The sequence below is a fragment of the Pithys albifrons genome, chromosome 24 (genome assembly GCF_047495875.1).
Source record: "Pithys albifrons albifrons isolate INPA30051 chromosome 24, PitAlb_v1, whole genome shotgun sequence".
Taxonomy (NCBI): domain Eukaryota; kingdom Metazoa; phylum Chordata; class Aves; order Passeriformes; family Thamnophilidae; genus Pithys; species Pithys albifrons.
The window spans coordinates 3509792-3530475 of NC_092481.1; the positions used below are offsets into that span (position 1 = coordinate 3509792).

Below are 20684 nucleotides of genomic sequence, written 5' to 3' on the forward strand. Positions count from 1 at the left end.
AGGCAGCAGGAGTGGAAGAGAGCAGAGCTTTTGGATCTTCTGATGCAGCTGCTGAGCTCAGAGCAGCCCCTTTTCCTGGGAAGTTCAGTAGAGTGGCATTCCAGAGGTGAAGAGAAGAAGGGGGTTTATGTCCTGCTGTTAAAACACTTTCTAGATCCTTCTGTTACTGTGCTGTTCTGTGTGCCCTTCCTCCTCTTTTGGAGCTGTCTTTCCCCACCCCCCCAAAGTTTAGCTTTTTAATGCAGCCACCTCAGTTTGCTCCAGGAGGTGACCTGAAGACACACTTATTTATCAGTATAAATTTACTCTGCTGCTCTCAGTTGTCCCGTGGAGCATTTCCTAATGCCTGGATAAACCTTCTCCATCCAAACCTGTGCCTGCAGGAGAGAGGAGCAGATTTATCACCTCACAGAGACAGCAACCCTGTGGGAAAATCCTTTTTGCTCTCTGCTTTTGTTTCTGTAGTGGGAAGTAAAATGATAACCATTAGTCCAAGCCATCCTAACCCCTGATTCCTGGGAGAGCTGGGCACATGCAGACCCTCAGGAGGAGCAATCTGGGAGCACCGAGGCCAGCAGGGATGACCTGCTGACGCCTGTTTACTGGTGCTGCAGAGCTTAAAATAGCTCCTGCATTTCCTTTTCAGAGGGGTTGATGTGAGGCTCAGGGCCACGTTCCCTGGAGGTGTGAGCCAACCTTTTGGGGTTGTTTGGGAGAATCTCAGCCAAGTTCTGTGGAGCTGTTAAATCTGTGTGTTTTTTCTGTGCATCACTTACTCACCTCAGTGTTCATTTTCAGCTCCAGCCGTTATTGCAGCATCTGAAGCACAGAAGAGGCTTTTATGTGGAGCTGCAAAACAACCATCACCTGGAATTTGTAGGGCTTGTGCTTTGGAGTCCAACTCAAACAGAGTGTGGGATTATGTTTCTCCTGGATGGCTACAGGGAAAGCCTGGATTAATTACCATTTAGTGGCACACAGGATGAAAGACAAGGACTCCGTGTAAGAAGGTAATTCCTGCTTTTATCTCTCTGTGCCAAAGGCAAGAAATCCCAGGCAGGTGATACCACAGCTCCCTGGGATTATGTAATCCCTGAAAATTGCATCCAAATCTGCCTCTGAGATTATGAGGCACTCTGCCTTTCAGCAGGCAGGGTTGGGAGCAATTACAAAAACAACTCAAACATCCTTGTTGAAGGTGAGAGAATCCAATTTAGATGAAAGTGCAAGGACTCAGATTCCCATTTGAGTTCCCCAGACTGGGAAAAGTTCAGCAGAGCTGGAGGGACGTGGGTGTGTTTGGACTTTCCAAAGGGTGAGCTCTGAGCTTGTGGCATGGCCTGTTGCCATTAGCCTGTGTTTAATTAAAAGCCTGACAATACACATGAGGGGTGGCTTGGGAGAGATCCTGACCTGCTTCCAAAGGGATGAGGAGTCTGGGGGCATTTCTTCAGCAAATGTGGGGCTGGGTGAGGGGGCTGACAGGGCCTGATGGTGATGATTTTTTTCCCTGTGAGTCTGACTAGACAAAATTCCTGCTGCTTGGATCAGGTTCAGGAGATGGGTTCATATCCTGCACTCTGAGATGTACCCAACACCCTCAGGAATTTCTCTGAATCCCTTTTGAGGAGCAGAGATAAACATTTGACTCTGATCTTTCCGTGCTGGGTTTCTCATTACTGCCTTGTTAATCCCCAGCTCCTGCTAAACAAAGATCTGAGAGGAATTTTTACCTTCCAGCCTCGCTATCTCCCAGTGCATCTTGTCAAGCCTACTGGATACACCAGTTTCTGGATTTAACTTGGGATTTGCTTAGACATGAAATTAATTCAGTGGCAGGATGGGGTATGAATTTGAAATGCAATAGCAGGAAATGTCACTGACAGAGCTCACTTTCCCTTTTTGCCTGGAAGAAAACATCTCTTTTTTTTTTCCCTTGCTTAGCAGTTATTCCCAGGCAAACTGGTTTTTCCAAGTGCATTCAGTTTTGTAGGAAGAGTTTTGGGGTCCTGCTTGGCACACACTCTTTTTTTGCTCAGGCACAGGGTGGGATTGTTGGGGTGTTCTGTGCAGAGCCAGGAGTTGGACTCTGATCCTTGTGGGTCCCTCCCAGCTCAGTATTCCATGATTCTGTGACTCCAACACAACCCTACTTCTGCTGTGAATTTTCCAGGCAAAAAGCAGTGATGGAAAACACAGTTAAGGTGACAGAGGTTGGAGCTGGTCATGGCCAGAGCTTGGCTTGTCCCCTGGGCACAACAACCCCCCTGGAACAGGAATTCTCACCTGCTTTTCCTCACTGATGGTTTTCTCAGAGCACATCCCTGTGCATTGCCTGCTCCCACCTGTCAGGTGATGGGAATTGCAGCCTCTTCAGTGTTCCCTCCCTGACCTGTGCTGTGGAAGAGGCTGGTGAGAGGTTCCTGGGAGGTTTCCTCAGGGATGCAGTGGGATTTTCCCTGCTCCTTTGGGATCTCCATCCGTCTCTTTGGGGCTGGGAGTCAGCTGAGCATCCAGTGCTTTTCACTGTTGCTCTTTGGGGATTCTCCCAGTTCAGCCTCTTCCCAAACAAAGTTTAGCAAGGTGTGAATTTCTGGGGAAGGTTGGGGGGTTTTTCCTGCAGTGATTTCCCAGTTTCTGCCCTGCCCTAGGATTTGACAGGATGATTTTTAGGTTCCTTTTGCACAAGTGGCTGTGCCAAGGAGACTCCAGGGAATGCCTCGTGACTTGGCAGAGCAGCTGGGAGATCCAGGGAGGAGGAGGATGGAGCAGCTGCTGGTCCCCTGGCCCTGCCAGCTCTGCCAAGGAATGTCTGTGCAAGGGTTTGGCCACACCAAGTTTGGGGCTCGTTTCCAGACTTGGCCTTAAATGGGTGCCAGGTTTATTTTGTTGCTGATTTGACATGTTTGGGAGGAGTTACCAGCTGGAAAAGGCCATTCCTGAGCACTGGGAATTTTTTCATCACTTAATTTTGCTCAGAACAGATTAAAAACTGTCTGTTGTCCCCCATCCTTTATGCCCTTTCTCCAGGACTCGGGAAGCATTCCTGGGTTTTTCCAGCTGGTTTCCCACAGTGGCTGTGCCTTCAGCACCTGCAGCTGTTCCAGCACTCCCTTCCAAGCCCTTGGCAGGTGCTCCCATTTTAAATCCTTTCCCTGGATTATGGATCACGAGCCAGGAGCCTGACAGAGGTATCATGTTGGCAAACAGACTTTTGTTTCCAAGAAACTCCCCTGAGGGTGGGGTGTTCCCCCCATGTTCCAAAAGCGAGGAAGGAGTAGGGAAAATGCAGCTGCTGCTGCTTCAGCTTTTCCAAGAGTAACCCCTGCTGTGCCCCTTGGATGGAGGAGGAGAGAGGAATGTCCTGGTGCCACCCGGACTGGAAGGGGCATTGAGGTGGGGAGGGGGGGCACAGCTCACAGACTGGGAATCTTGGAATCATGGAGTGGTTTGGGTTGGGAGGGGACTTAAGGATCATCCAATTGCAACTCCCGGCCATGGGCAGGGACACCTTCCACTGTATCAGGTTGCTCAGCGGGGTAGGTTTGTCCTTTGGGAAGTGGGATGGGAGGGATGGATGGGTGGACTGGGATGGGTGGATGGAAGGATGGGTGGGTGGATGGCATGGGATGGATGGATGGATGGATGGATGGATGGATGGATGGATGGATGGATGGATGGATGGATGGATGGATGGATGGATGGATGGATGGATGGATGGATGGATGGATGGATGGAGTGGGAGGGATGAAGCGGGATGTTCAATGCTGGGTGCCGTGGGCAGCAGGAACTACAACTCCCAGAAGCCTCTGCTGCCCCGGCAGCCAATCAGCGCCAGCGCTGCCGCGCTTTAAAAGGCGGCGGCGCGCCTCCTTCCGCCTCTCTCGGTGATGGCGACGGGGCGGGAGGGCAGTGTGGGTACGTGGGGGCTCATCCGCCCCCATCCACCCTCATCTGCCTCATCCGCCCTCCCCGCGGCCCTCCCGCCGCTCGGCACCGGCGCCCCGTGCCCATCGCCCCGCCGATGGCGCTTCGGAGCGCTCCGATGGCCGCGAAGGGCAGCGCGCCCTTGATCCCCGCCGGGCCCGGCCTGGGTGAGTGAGGGCCCCGAGGCCGAGCCGCCCCTGGCCCGGCCCTATCGAAGCTGTGTCTGTCGGTGCTGTGGCAGATGCGGTCAAAAAGGAGCCGAGAGCGAAGGGATTTTCCCCGACGGTCGCCGCTCAGTTGGAGCTTCTGTAACTGTCCGGCAACATTTCGGGAAAATACACGGCCTGGGTGGGGCTGGAGGGAAGCGGAGGCCCCAAATCTGCTCCTGGGGGCCGAATTGATGCACGGAGAGGTGGGAGGGGGAGGGTAATCCCGTCCTTCGGTTGTTTTAAGATACTTTATATACCTGAAGCTGAAGACTCTGTTATTCCCCAGGAGCATCCGGGCGTGGAAGGTGATCCCGGAGTGTGGGATGGCTGGTGACAGACTCGGCCTGGCGGCCACGGGCAGGTGAGATGGGCGGCCTCGGGAGTGTCCCTTGGCTTGGGAATTTGGGTGAGATGGGCGCTCTCGGGAGTGTCCCTTGGCTTGGGAATTTGGGTGAGATGGGCGATCTCGGGAGTCTCCCTTGGCCTGGGAATTTGGGTGAGATGGGCGATCTCGGGAGGCTCCCTTGGCCTGGGAATTTGGATGAGATGGGCGCTCTCGGGAGGCTCCCCTAGACTGGGAATTTGGGTGAGATGGGCGATCTCGGGAGGCTCCCTTGGCCTGGGAATTTGGGTGAGATGGACGATCTCGGGAGGCTCCCTTGGCCTGGGAATTTGGGTGAGATGGGCGATCTCGGGAGTCTCCCTTGGCCTGGGAATTTGGGTGAGATGGGCGCTCTCGGGAGTCTCCCTTAGGTTGGGAATTGGTTTCGTGGCCTCTCCTGGCCAGAGAGAGAACCAGCAGCGTTCTCTGCCCTCTGCTGGCATGTCCTTATTCCAGGGATGTGGATCCTCCGCTGGGCCCTGCAAACTCCTCCTGTTTCTTGCTCCATCGAGCAGTGCTCACTGGGCCTGGCTAGAGGCAGAAAACTGGGAATGAACCCTGATCCAGAGCCAGTCGGTCACTCTGTCACAGACTTTCCTGGCTGAGCTCCGGGTGTATCCGCATGTTTATCCAAGAGCTGTGGCCCCACGCAGTGGCTGCGGGTCTCCAACAACATGCCAGAGCAACGGGAAGGTCTTTGACTGCTGGGCCTTCTCTGCCCGTGGCTGTCACTCGCCCCTCCTATATATTTTCGGGAATTGGGCAGTTCCTTGCTCTTGGTGTCAGGGTGGGATGAGTCAGGAGTGTGTCCACCTGCTGCTGATTTTTTGGGGGGTGTTGTGTTGTCTTGCAGAATTCCTGGATGTTCCAGGGCTTGCCTTCCAGAGAGACAAACCCCAGGTGAGAACGCGGTGTCAGTGTTGGAGCTCTGCAGCTCATCCCTCCATCCCTTTCCCATCAGATCTGAATACCGATCTTGTGGTCGAAAAAGGAGGAAGAGTAAAAATTCAGGCTGGTCGAAGGGCTCTCTGCGGGTGTGTCCTGTTGGAGAGGGGCCGCTGGGAAAACAGACTGTGCCAGCCTCGCTGCTTGGGGAAGGCTGGGGAGGAGAGAAGCTCCTGCCGGGACAAGGGGTGAATGGTGGGCTTGGAGGGCTCGAGTTTATGTGGAACAGTCTGAGCTGTGGATTTACAGTAACCCATCAGCTTTAGGCACTTACCTCTGGCATCTGTTTTTTCAGGAATTCCTCCAGGAGCTTGTGAATCCCAAAGGATTCTGTTTGCTTCCTGGAGGGCCTGAGTTGTGGGGAAGCTGCAGCGTGGAGCAAGTGAGTGTCCTCTGGGGAACTCCTGGGGTTGGTTGGGCTGTGGGTTTGGATCAGACAAAGGGAGAAACACTGTCCCCCTGTGAGGGTGGGCAGGCCCTGGCACAGGTTGCCTGGGAAAACCGTGGCTGCCCCATCCCTGGAAGTGCCCAAGGCTGCGTTGGACACCTGGTCTAGTGGAAGGTGTTCTGCCCAGGGCAGAGAGTGGCACAAGATGGAATTCAAACCCAAACAAACCATTCTGGGATTCTCTAGTCTGGAGTGGGGTCTGTAGGACAGAGAACAGTTCAGCCCAACTGTGCCTGTGCTGGAAATGTCCAGTCCTTCACCTGGACTGTGCAGGAGGGAATGGCCAGCTTCGTTAAGGGAGGGTTTTAATTGGGCAGGTTTGTTCCCTGTGGCAGAACCGCCTGGTCTGTGATGACTCCTGTGTGTGGAGACTGTTGGATGAGTCCTGCGGATATGGGGCTGAGGCCAGGCACGAGCTCCCCAAAACCCCCTGTGGGGAGGGGAGGGCACAGCCAGGAGCTCCCCAGGGCAGGTGGAGGCTGACACAGCACCGAGGCAAATGAAACTTTTTATCCCTTTTTTCAGGTCTAAGGCTGGAGTTTATTGAGCCCATTCCTGAGGCATTCCTTGCTGCATTGCTGGACTCTGCTTTCCCAGCCCTCCAGGATTGGGAGCTCTGCAGAGCCACAGCCCAGCTCCTTCCACAGCTCCTCTGGGTGGGAGCAACCACTCCAGGGTCTCCACTCACCTGCATTTCAGGGAGAGGGAACTGCCTTGGCTTCAAGTGCTGCTCAGGATCCCATTCTGACACTGTGTGGAAGAACAGTCCCATCTGTGGAGTTTTCTCAAGAGTGGAGTTACTTAATTTTAGCGGGTATTAAATCTTGGAGTGTGAATAAACACAATTTGCTTGAAATCCTTGCAGTGTCTCCTGTGTTTGGGATGTGTTGGGATGGGGTAAGGCCAGGGCTGGCTCTGAGCCTGACAGGGGTGGTCCATGCCAGGGGATCTGAGTGTCCCTTTCCAGTGGAGCTCACCAGTTCCTGTCCCTGCTGCTGCGCCCACCCTGAGGGTGTCCTGGAGCAGCTCCTGCGATTTTACACTTCCCACCACCCTTGGATGGAGCTTTGGTGATCCCAGTTGCCTGTTTGAGAACCAGCAGGGGTGTTGTGAGGAAACAACAGCTTGAGAGTTGGAGCTGGGTGGTCATTCCCTGTCCCTGCAGGGCTGGGACGTGACAAAGTCCCCCGGCGTGACCGGGATGTTTGCCAAGAGCACCTTTGTCCGGGAACAGGGAGGCGGTGCCTCTGACCCCTTTTCCCTGCAGGAACTCCAGAGCCCCTTCCCTATGGAGCCAAACCCTCCCAGGATCTTGGCTTTCCGGGGGTCACCAGCGTGTCTGTGCGCTGATAACCTGGCTGTCCCTTTGTCACCAAAGCCAGTCTTGTGACAACGCCAAGCAACGCCCCGAGGGCCGGAGGATGAGATCGGAGAAGCTTCTCCCTCCTCCCGGGCACTGTTTGTTTGCGCGGGTTCCTGCGGGGCCAGAGCCGTCCCTGTCCCCCGCTGGGGTGGGGACAAGGGTGGGGACCTGTCCCTGTCCCGGCCAGCGCGGCGGGTCGGGCTCCAGCCGGTGATGGGGACAGTGACAGACCCCGCGCAGGACCCCGGCTCCGAGGGGCACTTCCAGTTCCGCATCATCGTGCTGGGGGACGCGGCCGTGGGCAAGTCCTCGCTGCTGCGCTGCTTCGCCGAGGGGCCGGGCGGGGGTCCCGGCGGGGCGACCACGCCCGGCCCCACCGTGGGCGTCGAGTTCTACAGCCGGACCGTGTCGCTGCCGCCCGCGAGCACGGCCAAGCTGCAGCTCTGGGACACGGCGGGCCAGGAGCGCTTCAGGTGAGCTGGGCACGGCTACACAACCCCCGCGAGGGACCCCAGACCCAGCCGAGGCGTCCCCTCCGCCCCGGGTGGGTGGGACTGCCCGGGGGCTGCAGGGACAGGCAGCGAGGGCTCCCTGGGTTAGTGATGCTTTTGGGGACAGCGAGACCTTGTGCTGAGCTGGTTTTTGGGGGGCAGCCAAGGGAGCCGGGCCGGGCGCTAGTCCTGGGCTGCTGGTGGGCTGGAGGGTTTCCTTCCTGATTGCATCAGGAGCTCCTGGGGGTGTGGAAGAGCCTCAAATGGGGCACAAAGGGCTGAAAAGCCAGTGCTGGCTGGCCCAGGGATTCCATGATCTCCCCATTCCATCCCTTGGAGACTTTGGGGGCCCCAGGGTTGGTCTGGCAATGTCCTGGTTTTGTCCAGTGCTTGACCTGGAGGTGCTGCCCCATTCCTGCTGGGCTGTTGGGGGGCACAGAGGGACCCCAGAGCCCCTGCAAAACCACACAGGTCTCCTCTGAAGCCCCCAGTGTGGGGAGGGCGATGCTGAACAGAAAAAGGGGGTCTAAACAGCTCATGCAGGTCTCCCTTTCCCACTCCTCAAGCCCCAGCTGGCACCCAAAACCACCCCCAGCCCCATCCCAGGGACGCCAACACGGGGGCTTCCCAGATCCCCTCGAAATTCCCCTCCTGGTTGTGCCCAGATCCATCACCAGGTCCTTCTACCGGAGCGCGGCCGGGGTGCTGCTGGTGTTCGACCTCACCAACCGCGCGTCCTTCGAGCGCATCCCCGAGTGGCACCGCGAGGCCGCGGGGGACGGGCACCCTCCCGCCTTTGTCCTGGTGGGACACAAGTGCGACCTGGAGGCCGAGCGCGCCGTGTCGGCCGAGGAGGCGGCACACCTCGCCGCCAGCCTGGGCATGGCCTTCGTGGAGACCTCGGCACGCAGCAACATCAACGTGGAGTTGGCCTTCCAGATGCTGGCTGGGGGCATCCAGCGGGAGCTGAGCCGGGGGGTCCTCACCCCACACCGGGGCTGTGACGGCATCAGGCTCATCCCCAGCCGGAGCCACCACCAGCGCCCGGCACGGGGGGAGCACCAGCAGCGCTGCCAGTGCTGATGAGGATGGGGGGATCTCCAGCTGGGACACTCCATACAGGATTGTCCATCTGGGACCCTCCATCTGGGACCCTCCATCCAAGACTGTCCACCTGGGACCCTCCATCTGGGACCCTCCATCCGGGACCCTCCATCCAAGACTGTCCACCTGGGACCCTCCACCTGGGTCCCTCCACCTGGGACCCTCCATCTGGGACCCTCCATCCAAGACCCTCCACCTGGGACTCTCCACCTGGGACCCTCCATCCAAGACCCTCCATCTGGGACACTCCACCCAGGACTCTCCCCGCCCCGTGGGGATGTGTGTCTGTGCCCAGCACCCTCAGCCCCTGGGTGAAGCCCAGGGCTGCATCGCCACCCAGGTTTGGGTTTATTTCATCTCAATTTGGGACTGAAAAAGTGATGCTCTGCTGGAGGAGTTTTTAATAAACTTGAAGGTTTTTTTCTACACTAAATAAAAGATGTGCCAAGCGCTGGACATCAGGTGGGGACACAGCACTCAGCAGGTGGCAGGGGAGATGCTCTGCTTGGGAGAGAGGGTTGCTGGGGAGTTACAGACCCCCTGTCCTGTGTGTGGGTCACTTTTTGGGGCCTCCTGTCCCTGGGGAAATGGGACCAGGAATCCCCTGAGTGCTTCCACCTGGATAGAGCCAAAATACAGTGAGTGAAGGGGCTCCAAAGGGGCCATCCCTGGGAAAATGGGACCAGGAGCCACATCCAGCTGGATGGAGCTAAAATAAAGGGAGCAAAGGGGCTATCCCTGGGAAAATGGGACCAGGAGCCACATCCAGGTGGATGGAGCCAAAACAGAGGGAGCAAAGGGGCTCCAAAGGGGCCATCCCTGGGAAAATGGGACCAGGAACCATATCCAGGTGGATGGAGCTAAAATAAAGGGAGCAAAGGGACTCCAAAGGGGCCACCCCTGGGAAAATGGGACCAGGAACCATATCCAGGTGGATGGAGTCAAAATAAAGGGAGCAAAGGGGCCATCCCTGGGAAAATGGGACCAGGAACCACATCCAGCTGGATGGAGCCAAAATAAAGGGAGCAAAGGGACTCCAAAGGGCCACCCAGCACCCCAGCCCAGCTCTGGGAACGCCTCCTGGGTGGGTGGAGGAGCTCCCTGCCTGCCCAGACTCGCGCCCGGGCGGGGTTGGCGGGCCCGGCACCGGCGGAGGCACCGATGGAGCCGCGGTGGCAGTACCAGTTCCGGGTGATCATGCTGGGGGACTCCACGGTGGGCAAATCGTCCCTGCTGCGGCGCTACACCGAGGGCACCTTCCTGGACGCCGTCAACCAGACAGTGGGGGTGGATTTCTACGTCCAGTTTGTGGAGCTGGAGCCGGGGCTGAGGGTGAAGCTGCAGTTCTGGGACACGGCCGGGCAGGAGAGGTTCAGGTGGGTCCATGTGGTGTGGAGGGGTGGGGGAGATGGGTGTCCCATCCTTGGATTTGTGATCCCAGCCCTGGGGAGGTCCTGGACAGGGTGGTGTTCCCACTGGTGTCTTTCATGGGGGAGCCCCATGTATGAAGAACCAGCCAAAGCCAAGGGAAAGGAGCACTTGCTCCAGCTCTAAGGGGAAGCTGGAGCAAGACCCCTCCAAGACCCCTCTGTCCCACAGCTGCAAAGGGAATGGGGAAGAAGCTGGGAGTCCAATGGGAGCTGGGCAAAGTGTTTCCCAAAGTGGTTTCCAGTTGAGCTGCCAGGAGCCCTCACACCTCACTGTGGAGCTGCCAGCTGGGTGGCTGCTGGGGACAGGGGAACTGGGGAGATGTGGCTGCAGGGATGGGAGAGCTCCAGGACTGTGGCTGCAAGGATAGCAGAGCTCCAGGACTGTGGTCGAAGGGACAGCAGAGCTCCAGGACCATGGCAGCAGGGTTGGGGAAGCCCTGGGGACAGGGCTGCAGGGCACAGGAGCCCTCGGGCACTGTGGCTGCAGGGCACAGACGAGCTTTGGTGGCCGAGCAGGGACAGAGCTGCTCCTGGAGCACTGACTGACATAGCAAAAGGTTCAATTCTCTGCCCTCTCTTGGTGCTTTGAGCAATTTTCTTTGGATATTTGGTGAGAATGACTCTGAAGTGGAAGGCAAAGCAGATGGAGGGCAAGAAAACAGAGGGAAACTTTTCTGATAGTATTGGAAAATCTACAGCTGCGTGTGCTTGAACTCAGCCTTGAGAAAAAACATAAGAATAAATGCAAGAGTACGAAAAGTTCCTCAGTTTTGGCAGAAGGGGCTGTCAACTGCACTTAATTTAGTCTTTAGTCCTGCATAGAGCCAAGGAGCTCCACTGAGACCATGCAGCTAATGAGAAAGATTTGGGGTTGGGCTTTTTTTTTCCTTTTGAGAGGAAACAAAATAAGTTCAGCAACACAGTCCAGAGAAGAGCAACGAGGCTGGAGAAGGGACTGGAGCACAAGTGCTGTGTGGAGAGGCTGAGGGAGCTGGGGGTGTTCAGCCTGGAGGAGGCTCAGAGGTGACCTCAGCACTGTCTGGAACTGCCTGAAGGGAAGTTCTGGCCAGGTGGGGGTTGGTCTCTTCTCCCAGGCACTCAGCAATAGGACAAGGGGGCACGATGGGCTCAAGCTCTGCCAGGGGAAATTGGAGATGAGAAAAAAATTCTTTGCAGAGAGTGCTCAGGCATTGGAATGGGCTGCCCAGAGAGGGGGTGGATTCCCCATCCCTGGAGGTTTTTCAGCTGAGCTTGGCCGTGGCACTGAGTGCCATGATCTGGTAAAGGGACTGGAGTTGGACCAAGGGTTGGACTTGATGATCTCAGAGGTCAGAGGTCTTTTCCAACCCAATCCATTCTATGATTCTATGAACACGCAGCTCATGGCCAGGGCTGCTCAGCTGGCAGGGCAGGTGGCACAGGGCACCCTGGGGGGCTGCTCACCCCCTTTGTTTTTCGGCCCTCCCAGGTCTGTGACTCGCTCCTACTACCGCAACTCCGCCGGGGGGATGCTGCTCTTCGACCTCACCAACCGCGCGTCCTTCGAGAGCGTTCGGCGCTGGCACCGCGAGGTGACGGACACGGTGCGGCCCTCCCGCCTCGTCTTCCTGCTGGTGGGGCACAAGAGCGACCTGGGCGGGCAGCGCCGGGTGGGCCGCAGGGAGGCCGAGAGGTTGGCAGCGTCCCTGGGCGCTCAGTACGTGGAGACCTCGGCCAAGGACGCCTCCAACGTGGCACTGGCATTCCAGATGCTGACGGTGGCCATTTACCAGGCGCTGCTCACCGGGCGCTTGGCGGCCACCGGGGCGTGGAACGGGGTGAAGAGCAGCGTCCCCCTCCCTGTGCCACCCCGGGACAGGGAGCCAGAGAAGGAGGAGAAGAGGAAGAGGTGCTCCTGCTAGAGCTGGGGGCACTGCAGGGCAGGGACACGCTGGGATGTGCCCACTGCTGCACATCCAGGCTTGGCAGGATTGCTGCGATTAACAGGAAGAGTAATTAAGTTTTTAAGGCTCAGTATCTGAGATCCAGGGTTATTGTAGCAGTTTTGAAGAGGACATGAAAATAATGGAGTGGTAAAATGAGTGTTAAAAGGACAGGAAAATAAAGCAGTGGTAAAATGAAATGAGCACTCCAAGGACCCTGGACACGCTCCTCCTCTGCACATTCCAGTGGCAAACGTGTTCTGTCCCTTCAGCTGCAGGAAGCCCTCAGTGCTCCCTGACTGCTGGGGAATTTTTTGTTACTGTTGGGCTGTGCAGGTTTGGTCATCACACAGTGATCCCACATCAGTGGGAGGTGGAGATGGAGCAGAAAGGAGCATTAAACACCCCTGGTTGTCCGTCTGCCTGCCTGTGTTTTCCTTAGGAAGCAGCAGCTCCAAGGCTGCCCTTGGCAAGGGTGAAATCCCCAGGTAGGACTTCAGGACGTGGTGTCACCCCATTCCTTCTCCCTCCCCTGTACTGAGTCAGGCAGGCAATGGATATTACACTTGGGATATTCCATGCAGAATATTCTTGGAATGGACCACAAGGATCGAGTCTAACTCTTAAGTGAATGGGTTTGAACCCACAACCTTGGTGTTCTCAGCACCACGCTCTAACCAGCTGAGCTCACCTCAGGGTCCCAAGTCATAAAGCCCTAAATTCTTTAACTCTTCCCAAATGGAATTAGAAGTGACAAATCTATTATGTAGCTCAGATAATGGATCTGCCACTGTGGCTCAGGGCCTGCCTATTTGAGTCCCCTCTGAGGAATTAGCAGTGCCCATTTTTCCTTTTACATTAACCTTCATATAGTATGATTTGCCCAAAAAACCCTTTCTACAAGGGTGTCCTCACCCCCCAGAGAGGATCCAGGGCTCCTCCCCCATCCTGGATCCCACCTCAGATTCCTGTCAGTGCCCACCCTGGTCACTCAGAGATGAGCACCCACCAGATGGTTCCCAGAGGCTGTTTGGGTCTGTGGAGCTCCCTGGGCTCCTCATCCCAGTGACACAAGAGAGGAGGGAGCCTGAGCTGGTTCTGGAATCACTTCACCCACAGCCCTGACGGCTTCCCTGGGCAGGAGGACTGTCCTTTTCCCAGGCAAGGAGAGAACCAGCTTAATAATTTCTTTATTCATGTAAAACAAACGCAAGTATTTATATAAACACTGACATTACAAAGTACTGGAGCAGGAAGGGGGCAGGAAGGAGGAAACAAAAACCTCTACAGATGCTTCTAATACTGTCCCACACACGACCAAACGCTCTGTCCCTTGGGTAATCAATCACCTGTACGAGAAACCACTTTCAAGTCACAAAGAAAAGTCTCTGCTCGAGACACGTCGCGCTCCGAGGAGGAACGAGGGAAGGGGCACAGAGTGTTTTTTGGCAGATCTCCTCGTCAAGTCAAGATATTGCTGCACCATTAATAAAAAATAGATGCTTCTCTGGAAAGCATTAAATAAAACATCCCACGGGTGACATCGTGGAGGCTTCAGTGGAGAGGCAAATATCCCAAACTGCGCTGGCGGCGGCGCCCGGCTCTGCCCAGGGGCTATTTCTTGGTGGTTTTGCGGATCAGTGCCATCCTCTGCAACAAGGGAGGGGGAAAGTGTGGGAAGATGAGCAGCTCAGAGCAGGTGACTGCACAAAGTGAGGCATCCCTGCTGCTCCCAACGCTGCCTGACCTGCTCCCGCACAGGTCTGTCAGGTCTGGTTGAATCCTAATGGGGTCCCAGGATGGAGCCACAGGAGAGAGAAGTGTCTGTGCTGCTCCACTGGGCACCCCAGGGCAGGGGGATCAAACCCCACCCCTCAAGGCCCCCCCGCTCTGCCCTGTGGGAGCTGCAGCATCACCCAGGAATGCCCCAGCTCTGCAGGGCAGCTCCTTCCTGGCTCTGACTGTGCACTTCAAAAGCGTTGGACTAATTCAGTTTAAAGGGTGTTTTCAGTCCCTCTGCACAAAGACAGAGACAATCTGCAAGGAGCAGCTGTTGTGTGTGCAGCTCCCAGCTGGTTTTAACCCTCCCAAGCTGGGCTGCCCCTCAGAGTGTGCTCTCAGGGCACAGCCAACACCACAGAGGAGCCACAGCAACCTCACCCCTCTCTGCACAAACAGGCCAGGAGGCCCTGGAAGTCATTTCAAGCCCAAACCACTTGAAAGACGCCACAACTTCACCGTGCCAGGAACCCACGAACCCCCTGCCCTTATCAGCCACATGATTCCCAGTGCTGTGAGGGCTCATTTACCTGTTTGTGAGCCTCTGTAGTGCAGGCTTTTTTGTAGGGCCTGATTTCTTCCGAACCAAAGCCCGGGATCCACATGTTCCACTGGCGCTCTGGAATCACAGAAGGCTTTGGGTTGGAAGGGACCTTCAAGCTCATCCATTTCCAATCCCCTGCCACAGGCAGCGATGCTTTCACTCACAGCCCTCCATCCCAACACCACAGCCATGCCCTGACTTCAGGGAGCACCCCTGGGTCTCAGCTGAGGGGAAAAAGTAGGTAAGACCCACTCACCGAGGTGCAACTGGACATCTTTGACCTCGAGGGTGTTGGACTTGCGGTGCCGCGCGAGCTGGCAGGCGGCGGTGACCACGCTCTCGATGAAATCATCAGCAATCTGCAGCAGCATCTGGGGGGACAGGGGGAACAACCAGCCTGGTCAGCTCAAAGTATGTGGGAAGGATGAAAATGAGCCCTCAGAGGTTGGTGTTTGGAGTCATGGAATGTCCTGAGTTGGAATGTCCTGTCCATGAATGTCCAAGAATCATCCACAGACACCTCAATAATCCCACCCTGTCTCTGTCCAAACCCTCCTGCAGCTCTGGCAGCCTTGGGGCCGTGCCCACTGCCCTGGGGAGCCTGGTCAGTGCCCACCAGCCTCTGGGGGAAGAACCTTTCCCTGAGATCCAACCTGCCCCTGCCCTGACACAGCTCCAGCCATTCCCTGGATCAGAAATTGGAGCTGCCCCTTGGGAGGAGCTGCAGCCCCCGCTGAGCTCTGCCCTCAGCCTGCTCTGCCCTCAGCTGGACAAGCCAAGTGCCCTCAGCCACTGCCCCTGACCCTTCACCATCTTCATGTCCCTCCTTTGGACACTCTGTAACAACTTTACATCTTTTTTTGTAGTACCCAAATCTGCATTTCAGGAGTTTTTGCTACAAAGCCTCTTTGGCACTGGGATGCAGAAAGACAGGGATGGCTGCAGGAGAACACACCCTCAAAGGGCCCCCAGCTGGCTCTTTCTGCAGCCCCTGCCATAGGCTGGGACTCACCTCCTCCACATCTTCATCCAGCTGCTCGTTGGGATCCACCTCACGCACCAAGTCCTGCAATTTCTTCTTGGTTAGAACCTGAGGGTGTGGGAGAAGGGGAAGGATTTACTGCCCTGCTCCAGCAAAGCAGCTGCCAGGGAGCACAGCCACAAACACAAACACCTCCTCCCCTGTGTCCTGGGGCCCAGGGACGCTGTTGTCACAGTCTGTCAGCTCAGGAACGGCAGAGATAAGAAATATCAGGTGCTAAGGAGTCATCTTGGAGCACCAGGGGGTTGCTCTGGGCAGAAAGAGGAATGCAGAAGCCAGGATAAATGTCTCCAGCACTGAACTGGCACTAAACTGCTGCTGGCAAGGGGAGAAAAGGCAAAACTACAAGTTTTAAGATGCAGATAACAAGTGTAAGCAACACATCAGTGACTCAAGTTTGCTCAGGGCACGAGGGAAGTATTTCCATGGCTCTAGTGCTTATCAGCTTTAGTGCCTCACATGGAAAACAGGGATAGGGGAGTGCTGGGTTATTCCAGGGCAGCAGCCAAAGGTGGCAGGGAGCAGAAACCACACGGGGCTGAACAACAGGATGCTGAGTCTTAAAAGATGTGCATGGAGGTTGTCAGCCTGGCCGGGTGAACGGGGCACTGGTGGGAAACTCCTGCCTCTCCTGGTTCCCTCACTGCTGTGCCTGTGTTTGTGTCGGGGTTTGGTGCAATCCTGGAATGGTTTGGGTTGGAAGGGACCTTAAATCCCATCCAGTTCCACCCCCTGCCCTGGGCAAGGAGCACGAGCCCAGGTTGTTCCAGCCTGGCCTTGGACACTTCCAGGGCTGGGGCAGCCACAGCTTCTCTGGGCACCCTGTGCCAGGGCCTGCCCACCCTCCCAGGGAACAATTCCTTCCCAATATCCCATCTATCCCTGCCCTGTCACTCCATCCCCTTGCCCAAATGAACCTGGGCAACCTCTTCCTCACCACTCATTTTCCCCCACATTTAAACCCCATTTTAAAAGAATTTCCCCTCATCACACCCTCTCCCAATACACATTTTCCTGAGACTCCAAAAACCTCCTACACCCACAGCATCCATCCCACCAGCCTGGAAGCATCTGGAAAAACTCCCCAAAAACTTCTGCTCCCTCAGGAACTGATCCTTTAAAAGACACCAGGTCTTTGCTGGTGATTTAAGGAGGGAGAACGAAGCCACGGGCAGGGCTGAGCACCACCCCTGTTGTCCTGGAGCTGGGGATGGAATCACCTGGTTGCTCTCAGGGCTGAGTCTCCCTCCTCCACTGGGTGTTCCTGGCATCTTGGCCACGGTGGTGCTGTTGGCCATGGAGCTCTGGGGGGGAGTGCTGGCTGGCTCTGGCTTGATGGAAGAGAAGTTGGAGAGGTTGATCAAGGTAGAAGGGCCAAACTGGTTCATAATCTGCTGGGCTTTAGATTTGAGATCATAAAGCTTGTCCAGGTCCTGCTTCTTCTTGGGGTTGTGGGGACTGAAACCAATCAACTGGAAAAGGAAAGGAGAGCCAGGGTTAGAGACAGAGAGGGAGTTCAGGGGGTGAACAGGGCCTTGTCCTGAGGAAACCACAGTGTCCTGGAGGTTATAGAAGGTCAGGAGTCTCTGGACACAGCAAGAAGGGAGAAGAGGTTTAAATAGAAGAGAAAACCTTCCCTGGTGTCTGGAAAATGAAGTTTCCCAGCAGTACAGGCAGTGACAGCAGCACTGACCCACTCACCCCTCAGGGCCTTCCTGAGCCCATTTCCCACAAACCCCTCTGAGGAACAGCCCACACAGGGCAGATCCAGCTGCAGGATGTGGCTCCTTCCCACTGCAGCAGCAGCACAGGATCCCTCAGCCCCACACTCCAGGGGCCCGAGGAGCAGGCAGGGCTCAGAGCTCTGCACAGAGTGGGGGTCTCATTTTTGGCAGCCCCACACCCCCAGCCCGGCCTGCAGTGACCCCTCCACGTGGGACAGGAACAGCAGGTTCATTTTGGGTGCTGAGAGCACAGTTTGGGTGCTCAGAGGGGGAGGAACACTTGTGTGCCCACATCTGCCCTCTGTTCCTCCTACACCAACAGCCAGAGGAAACAGAACTGGGATTTATGGAGCTCTCAGAGGTGACCCAGGAGTGGGCTGTGGTTACTGGTGACACAGAACCCTCCAGGTGCCTGAAGTTACTCAGTTGCTGACTGGCACCCTCTCTATTCCATGGCTGGCAGGCTCCAAATGCCAAGCTGGATGAAGTTTTGCTCTGTCCTCACTGCCCTGTGACAGGAAACCCACCCAAACCCTGCACCTCCCCCTGCCACCACCCCCATGGGCAGCAGGGACGGGCCTGTCACAGGGAAGGAGAGTTTAGGGCATGGTTTGACTGCAAAGCTCCTCGTGGTGGGGACAGAGGTGGGTGAGAAGCAGCAGCACAGGGTGAAATGACAAGGAAACAAGATTTTATTTAACCAGCTTTACAGATGTTCACACACAGTGTCTTCTCCCTGAGCTACAAACAGACATTTCCCCTCCCCAGAGCAGGCTGGGTTAGTCAGGATTAATTAAACCCACACCAGAAAGCACACGGGAACACTCAGAAGCAGCTGCTTTAGTGCTTCACTCCAAGGCACACTCATGCACCTGCAGACACAGCTGATACCCCAGACACCCTCCTGCAGTGCCCTCAGCATGTTCCCAGCTCAATTTTAACTGAATCAATGATGGAAAACCACGGCACCAACACCCTGAGCCCCCTGGCAGAGAACTCAGCACAAGACTGGGAGGGACCTTCAGCCTTGGTTTAAGCTGGGGCTGATCTCACCTCCCAAATCCCCCCAGCAGGATCCCTGCCCACCATGCAGGGCAAGGGAGCGCCCAAATCCTGGGGGAAAACCCTTTGGCAGAAGCCCTTGAGCAGCACAAAGTGGGTTTGCTGGTTCATTCCTGGATCTTACCACGTGCCACTAAGATCCCTGGACACAAACCCCACGGGATGAGCAGGTTCCCAGGGCAAATCCCACATGCCAGGCCCGTTTACTTACAGCTATCTGAGTGTCTAGATCTTTAATTACATCAGCAACTGCTGTGGGCCCAGAGGGTGCAGAGGCCATGGCCCACAGCCTTCCCAGGGAGTCACCAGCCAGCAGGACCTACTCTGGCCTCCTCATCTTCCACACAACTCCCAATCCTACAGGAACACCAGATATTTCTTTTGGTATCACCCATCCTACACAAGGTGCTGAGAGGAAGCAGCTTCACACGTTGTCCTCACTACAGGGCCAGGGGTTTCTCTGCCACATCTCACAGTTGCTGCTGCAGAGGAGCATCCCACAGGATCCTAAAGAAAAATATGGCCAAAATTCCCCTTTTTTTGGTCAGGAAATGAAGTATTCTGGTGCCTGCTGATGTGCAGGTGAGCCCAGGCCCCACAGCAGCAGCTCCCTCCAGGGCAGGGGGAGGTTTGGGGGCAGTGGCTACTGAGGCTTCTCCAGCTCTGGGACAGCACAGGGTTAGAGCTGTAATTAAACTCCATGTTAATGCCAAAGAGGACATTCCCTGGAGTGCTCAGGGGGCTCCCATTCCCATCAGTCATAATGATTTTCACCGAATATCTAAATACAGCCACAGAGTCACAGACTGGGTTGGGTTGGAAGGGATGTTAAAGAATATCCAGTCCCACCCCCTGCCATGGGCAGGGACACCTTCCACTATCCCTGGATGCTCCAACCTGGCCTGGGACACTCCCAGGGATGGGGCAGCCACAGCTTCTCTGGCACCCTGTGCCAGGGCCTGCCCACCCTCACAGCCAGGAATTCCTTCCCAATATCCCATCGAACCCTGCCCTCTGGCAGTGGGAAGCCATTCCCTCTGTCCTGTCCCTCCATCCCTTGTCCCCAGTCCCTCTCCAGCTCTCCTGGAGCCCCTTTAGGCTCTGGAGGGGGCTCTCGGTTCTCCCTGGATTCTTCTCTTCTCCAGGTGAGCCCCCCCAGCTCTCAGCTCTCACCACCCCCACGGGCACAGCCGCGATGGGACCGAACCCCATTCCCGGTGCCGAACGTCCCCGCCGGGCGCCGCGGGGGCAGCGCGAAGGTCACGGACCGTGCCCGCCACCGCCACCCGCCGGCGCGCACTCCCGAGGGCTCCCTCCGGCAACCTGCGGGCGCAGCGGGCGGTGCGGTTCTCCCGCGGAGGCTCCGTGAGCACCCCCCGTGAACCCCTCCCCGTGAATCCCCTCCGTGAACCCCCCGTACCTCCCCATGACCCGCGGGCGCTCCGAGGCCCCGCCGCGCTCCCTCCGCCGACACCGGGGCGGCACTTCCGCTTCCGGGCGCGCCGCCGCCACCGCCGCCGCCAATCGGGAGCGCGCCCGCCCTGCGCGCGCCGAGGCGCTCCCGCCAAAAGGCGGCGGTTGCCTGAAGGGAAAGGGGGAGGAGGATTCCCCAGCATGCCCCGCGGGATTTACATATTGCGCGCGGAATAAACGGCGGGAGAAACCGCGCGTTTTTCAGGAGAAACACAGCAGAAATTGCGGAAAAAAGGGGGAGAATAGGTGGGGGAAAGAAGAGAAAATAGAAATACAGGGTTTATCGTGGGTAGTGAGCGGCGCTCCTCGCCCTGACTGCGGGGGTGCTCCAGCGCTTTGCGGTGGGGGCCGGTGAGCAGCGCAGCCTTTAAAAAGGGCTTCTGCCGTGCGTGGCACGGGGGGGCCTCGCGCCGCCCCCGCGGAATCGACATCAAGAGATTTCGGAAGCACAATTTTTGTGAGAGCGGGAGGGCCGGTAACCGCCAGTTCCGGCGCCCCGGGCGGGCTGTGCAAGGGCAGAGAGAGGGGAGGGAGGCCGGGGGAGGGTTCCCCGGTGTTGGTGTCACTCTGGGAGTCCCACCCGGACCGGTGGTGGTTGGTGTGTCCTGCGATGGTGCTTTGCGTGGGGCGGACCCCGCGATACCGGTGGTCAGTCCCTCACGTGAGGGGCGGTGACTGTGACAGCCTGGATGGACATTAAGGGATGGCGGTCGCTGTGACACCCGCACCGGCGGGAGCATCGCCGTGACACCCCGTACGTGCGGGACAGCCTGGACTGGCAGGAGATGCGGGACGATCGCTGTGACACCCTGGCCATGCGGGATGGATGGTCCCTGTGA

The 20684-nt window shown here is 56.9% G+C and overlaps 3 protein-coding genes, 1 long non-coding RNA gene and 4 other non-coding genes across 9 annotated transcripts; 7 read left to right on the forward strand and 1 right to left on the reverse strand.

Moving 5' to 3' along the window:
* Window positions 1-3885: 3885 nt before the first annotated feature.
* On the forward strand, window positions 3886-6767 carry LOC139682375 (uncharacterized). The gene is made up of 5 exons (XR_011699633.1): window positions 3886-4094; window positions 4423-4497; window positions 5372-5418; window positions 5759-5845; window positions 6437-6767. It is a non-coding gene; the product is annotated as an uncharacterized lncRNA (long non-coding RNA).
* Window positions 4128-4270, forward strand: LOC139682551 (small nucleolar RNA SNORA16B/SNORA16A family). Its single transcript, XR_011699651.1, has one exon. It is a non-coding gene; the product is annotated as a small nucleolar RNA SNORA16B/SNORA16A family (small nucleolar RNA).
* LOC139682553 (small nucleolar RNA SNORA44) lies at window positions 5137-5267 on the forward strand. Its single transcript, XR_011699652.1, has one exon. It is a non-coding gene; the product is annotated as a small nucleolar RNA SNORA44 (small nucleolar RNA).
* LOC139682559 (small nucleolar RNA SNORD99) lies at window positions 6252-6322 on the forward strand. The gene has a single exon (XR_011699658.1). It is a non-coding gene; the product is annotated as a small nucleolar RNA SNORD99 (small nucleolar RNA).
* Window positions 6768-7487: 720 nt separating the features above from the next.
* Window positions 7488-8966, forward strand: LOC139682430 (ras-related protein Rab-42-like). The gene is made up of 2 exons (XM_071576765.1): window positions 7488-7747; window positions 8431-8966. Exons 1-2 carry the CDS (start codon window positions 7488-7490, stop codon window positions 8846-8848), a joined length of 678 nt encoding a protein of 225 aa, XP_071432866.1. The 3' UTR covers window positions 8849-8966.
* A 1025-nt stretch (window positions 8967-9991) lies between these two features.
* Window positions 9992-12637, forward strand: LOC139682499 (ras-related protein Rab-39B-like). Its single transcript, XM_071576904.1, has 2 exons — window positions 9992-10245; window positions 11768-12637. The coding sequence occupies exons 1-2, from the start codon at window positions 10031-10033 to the stop codon at window positions 12198-12200; spliced, it is 648 nt and encodes a 215-aa protein (XP_071433005.1). The 5' UTR covers window positions 9992-10030; the 3' UTR covers window positions 12201-12637.
* Window positions 12638-13393: 756 nt separating this feature from the next.
* TAF12 (TATA-box binding protein associated factor 12) lies at window positions 13394-19896 on the reverse strand. 2 transcript variants are annotated; one of them, XM_071576905.1, is made up of 7 exons: window positions 19793-19842; window positions 18584-18729; window positions 16807-17058; window positions 15557-15634; window positions 14801-14915; window positions 14531-14619; window positions 13394-13871 (listed from the first exon to the last, which is right to left on the reverse strand). In XM_071576905.1, the coding sequence occupies exons 2-7, from the start codon at window positions 18650-18652 to the stop codon at window positions 13836-13838; spliced, it is 639 nt and encodes a 212-aa protein (XP_071433006.1). In that variant the 5' UTR covers window positions 18653-18729; window positions 19793-19842; the 3' UTR covers window positions 13394-13835. The 2 variants fall into 2 exon arrangements, with proteins under 2 accessions (XP_071433006.1, XP_071433007.1); XM_071576906.1 differs by lacking the exon at window positions 18584-18729 and having other exon boundaries at window positions 19793-19896.
* Window positions 19897-20214: 318 nt separating this feature from the next.
* On the forward strand, window positions 20215-20344 carry LOC139682557 (U11 spliceosomal RNA). The gene has a single exon (XR_011699656.1). It is a non-coding gene; the product is annotated as a U11 spliceosomal RNA (small nuclear RNA).
* Window positions 20345-20684: the final 340 nt, after the last annotated feature.

Bases quoted from the DNA above. Each gene is read 5' to 3' on its own strand.
- LOC139682430 (XM_071576765.1), top strand. From the start codon at position 7,488: ATGGGGACAGTGACAGACCCCGCGCAGGACCCCGGCTCCGAGGGGCAC. The intron at 7,748-8,430 runs GTGAGCTGGGCA...GGTTGTGCCCAG, and splicing joins GCGGGCCAGGAGCGCTTCAG to ATCCATCACCAGGTCCTTCT.
- LOC139682499 (XM_071576904.1), top strand. From the start codon at position 10,031: ATGGAGCCGCGGTGGCAGTACCAGTTCCGGGTGATCATGCTGGGGGAC. The intron at 10,246-11,767 runs GTGGGTCCATGT...CGGCCCTCCCAG, and splicing joins GCCGGGCAGGAGAGGTTCAG to GTCTGTGACTCGCTCCTACT.
- TAF12 (XM_071576905.1), bottom strand. From the start codon at position 18,652: ATGGCCTCTGCACCCTCTGGGCCCACAGCAGTTGCTGATGTAATTAAA. The intron at 15,635-16,806 runs GTGATTCCATCC...CCACACCCTCAG, and splicing joins TCAGCCCTGAGAGCAACCAG to GTTCTAACCAAGAAGAAATT. The intron at 14,916-15,556 runs GTGAGTCCCAGC...CTGTCCCCCCAG, and splicing joins TGGATGAAGATGTGGAGGAG to ATGCTGCTGCAGATTGCTGA.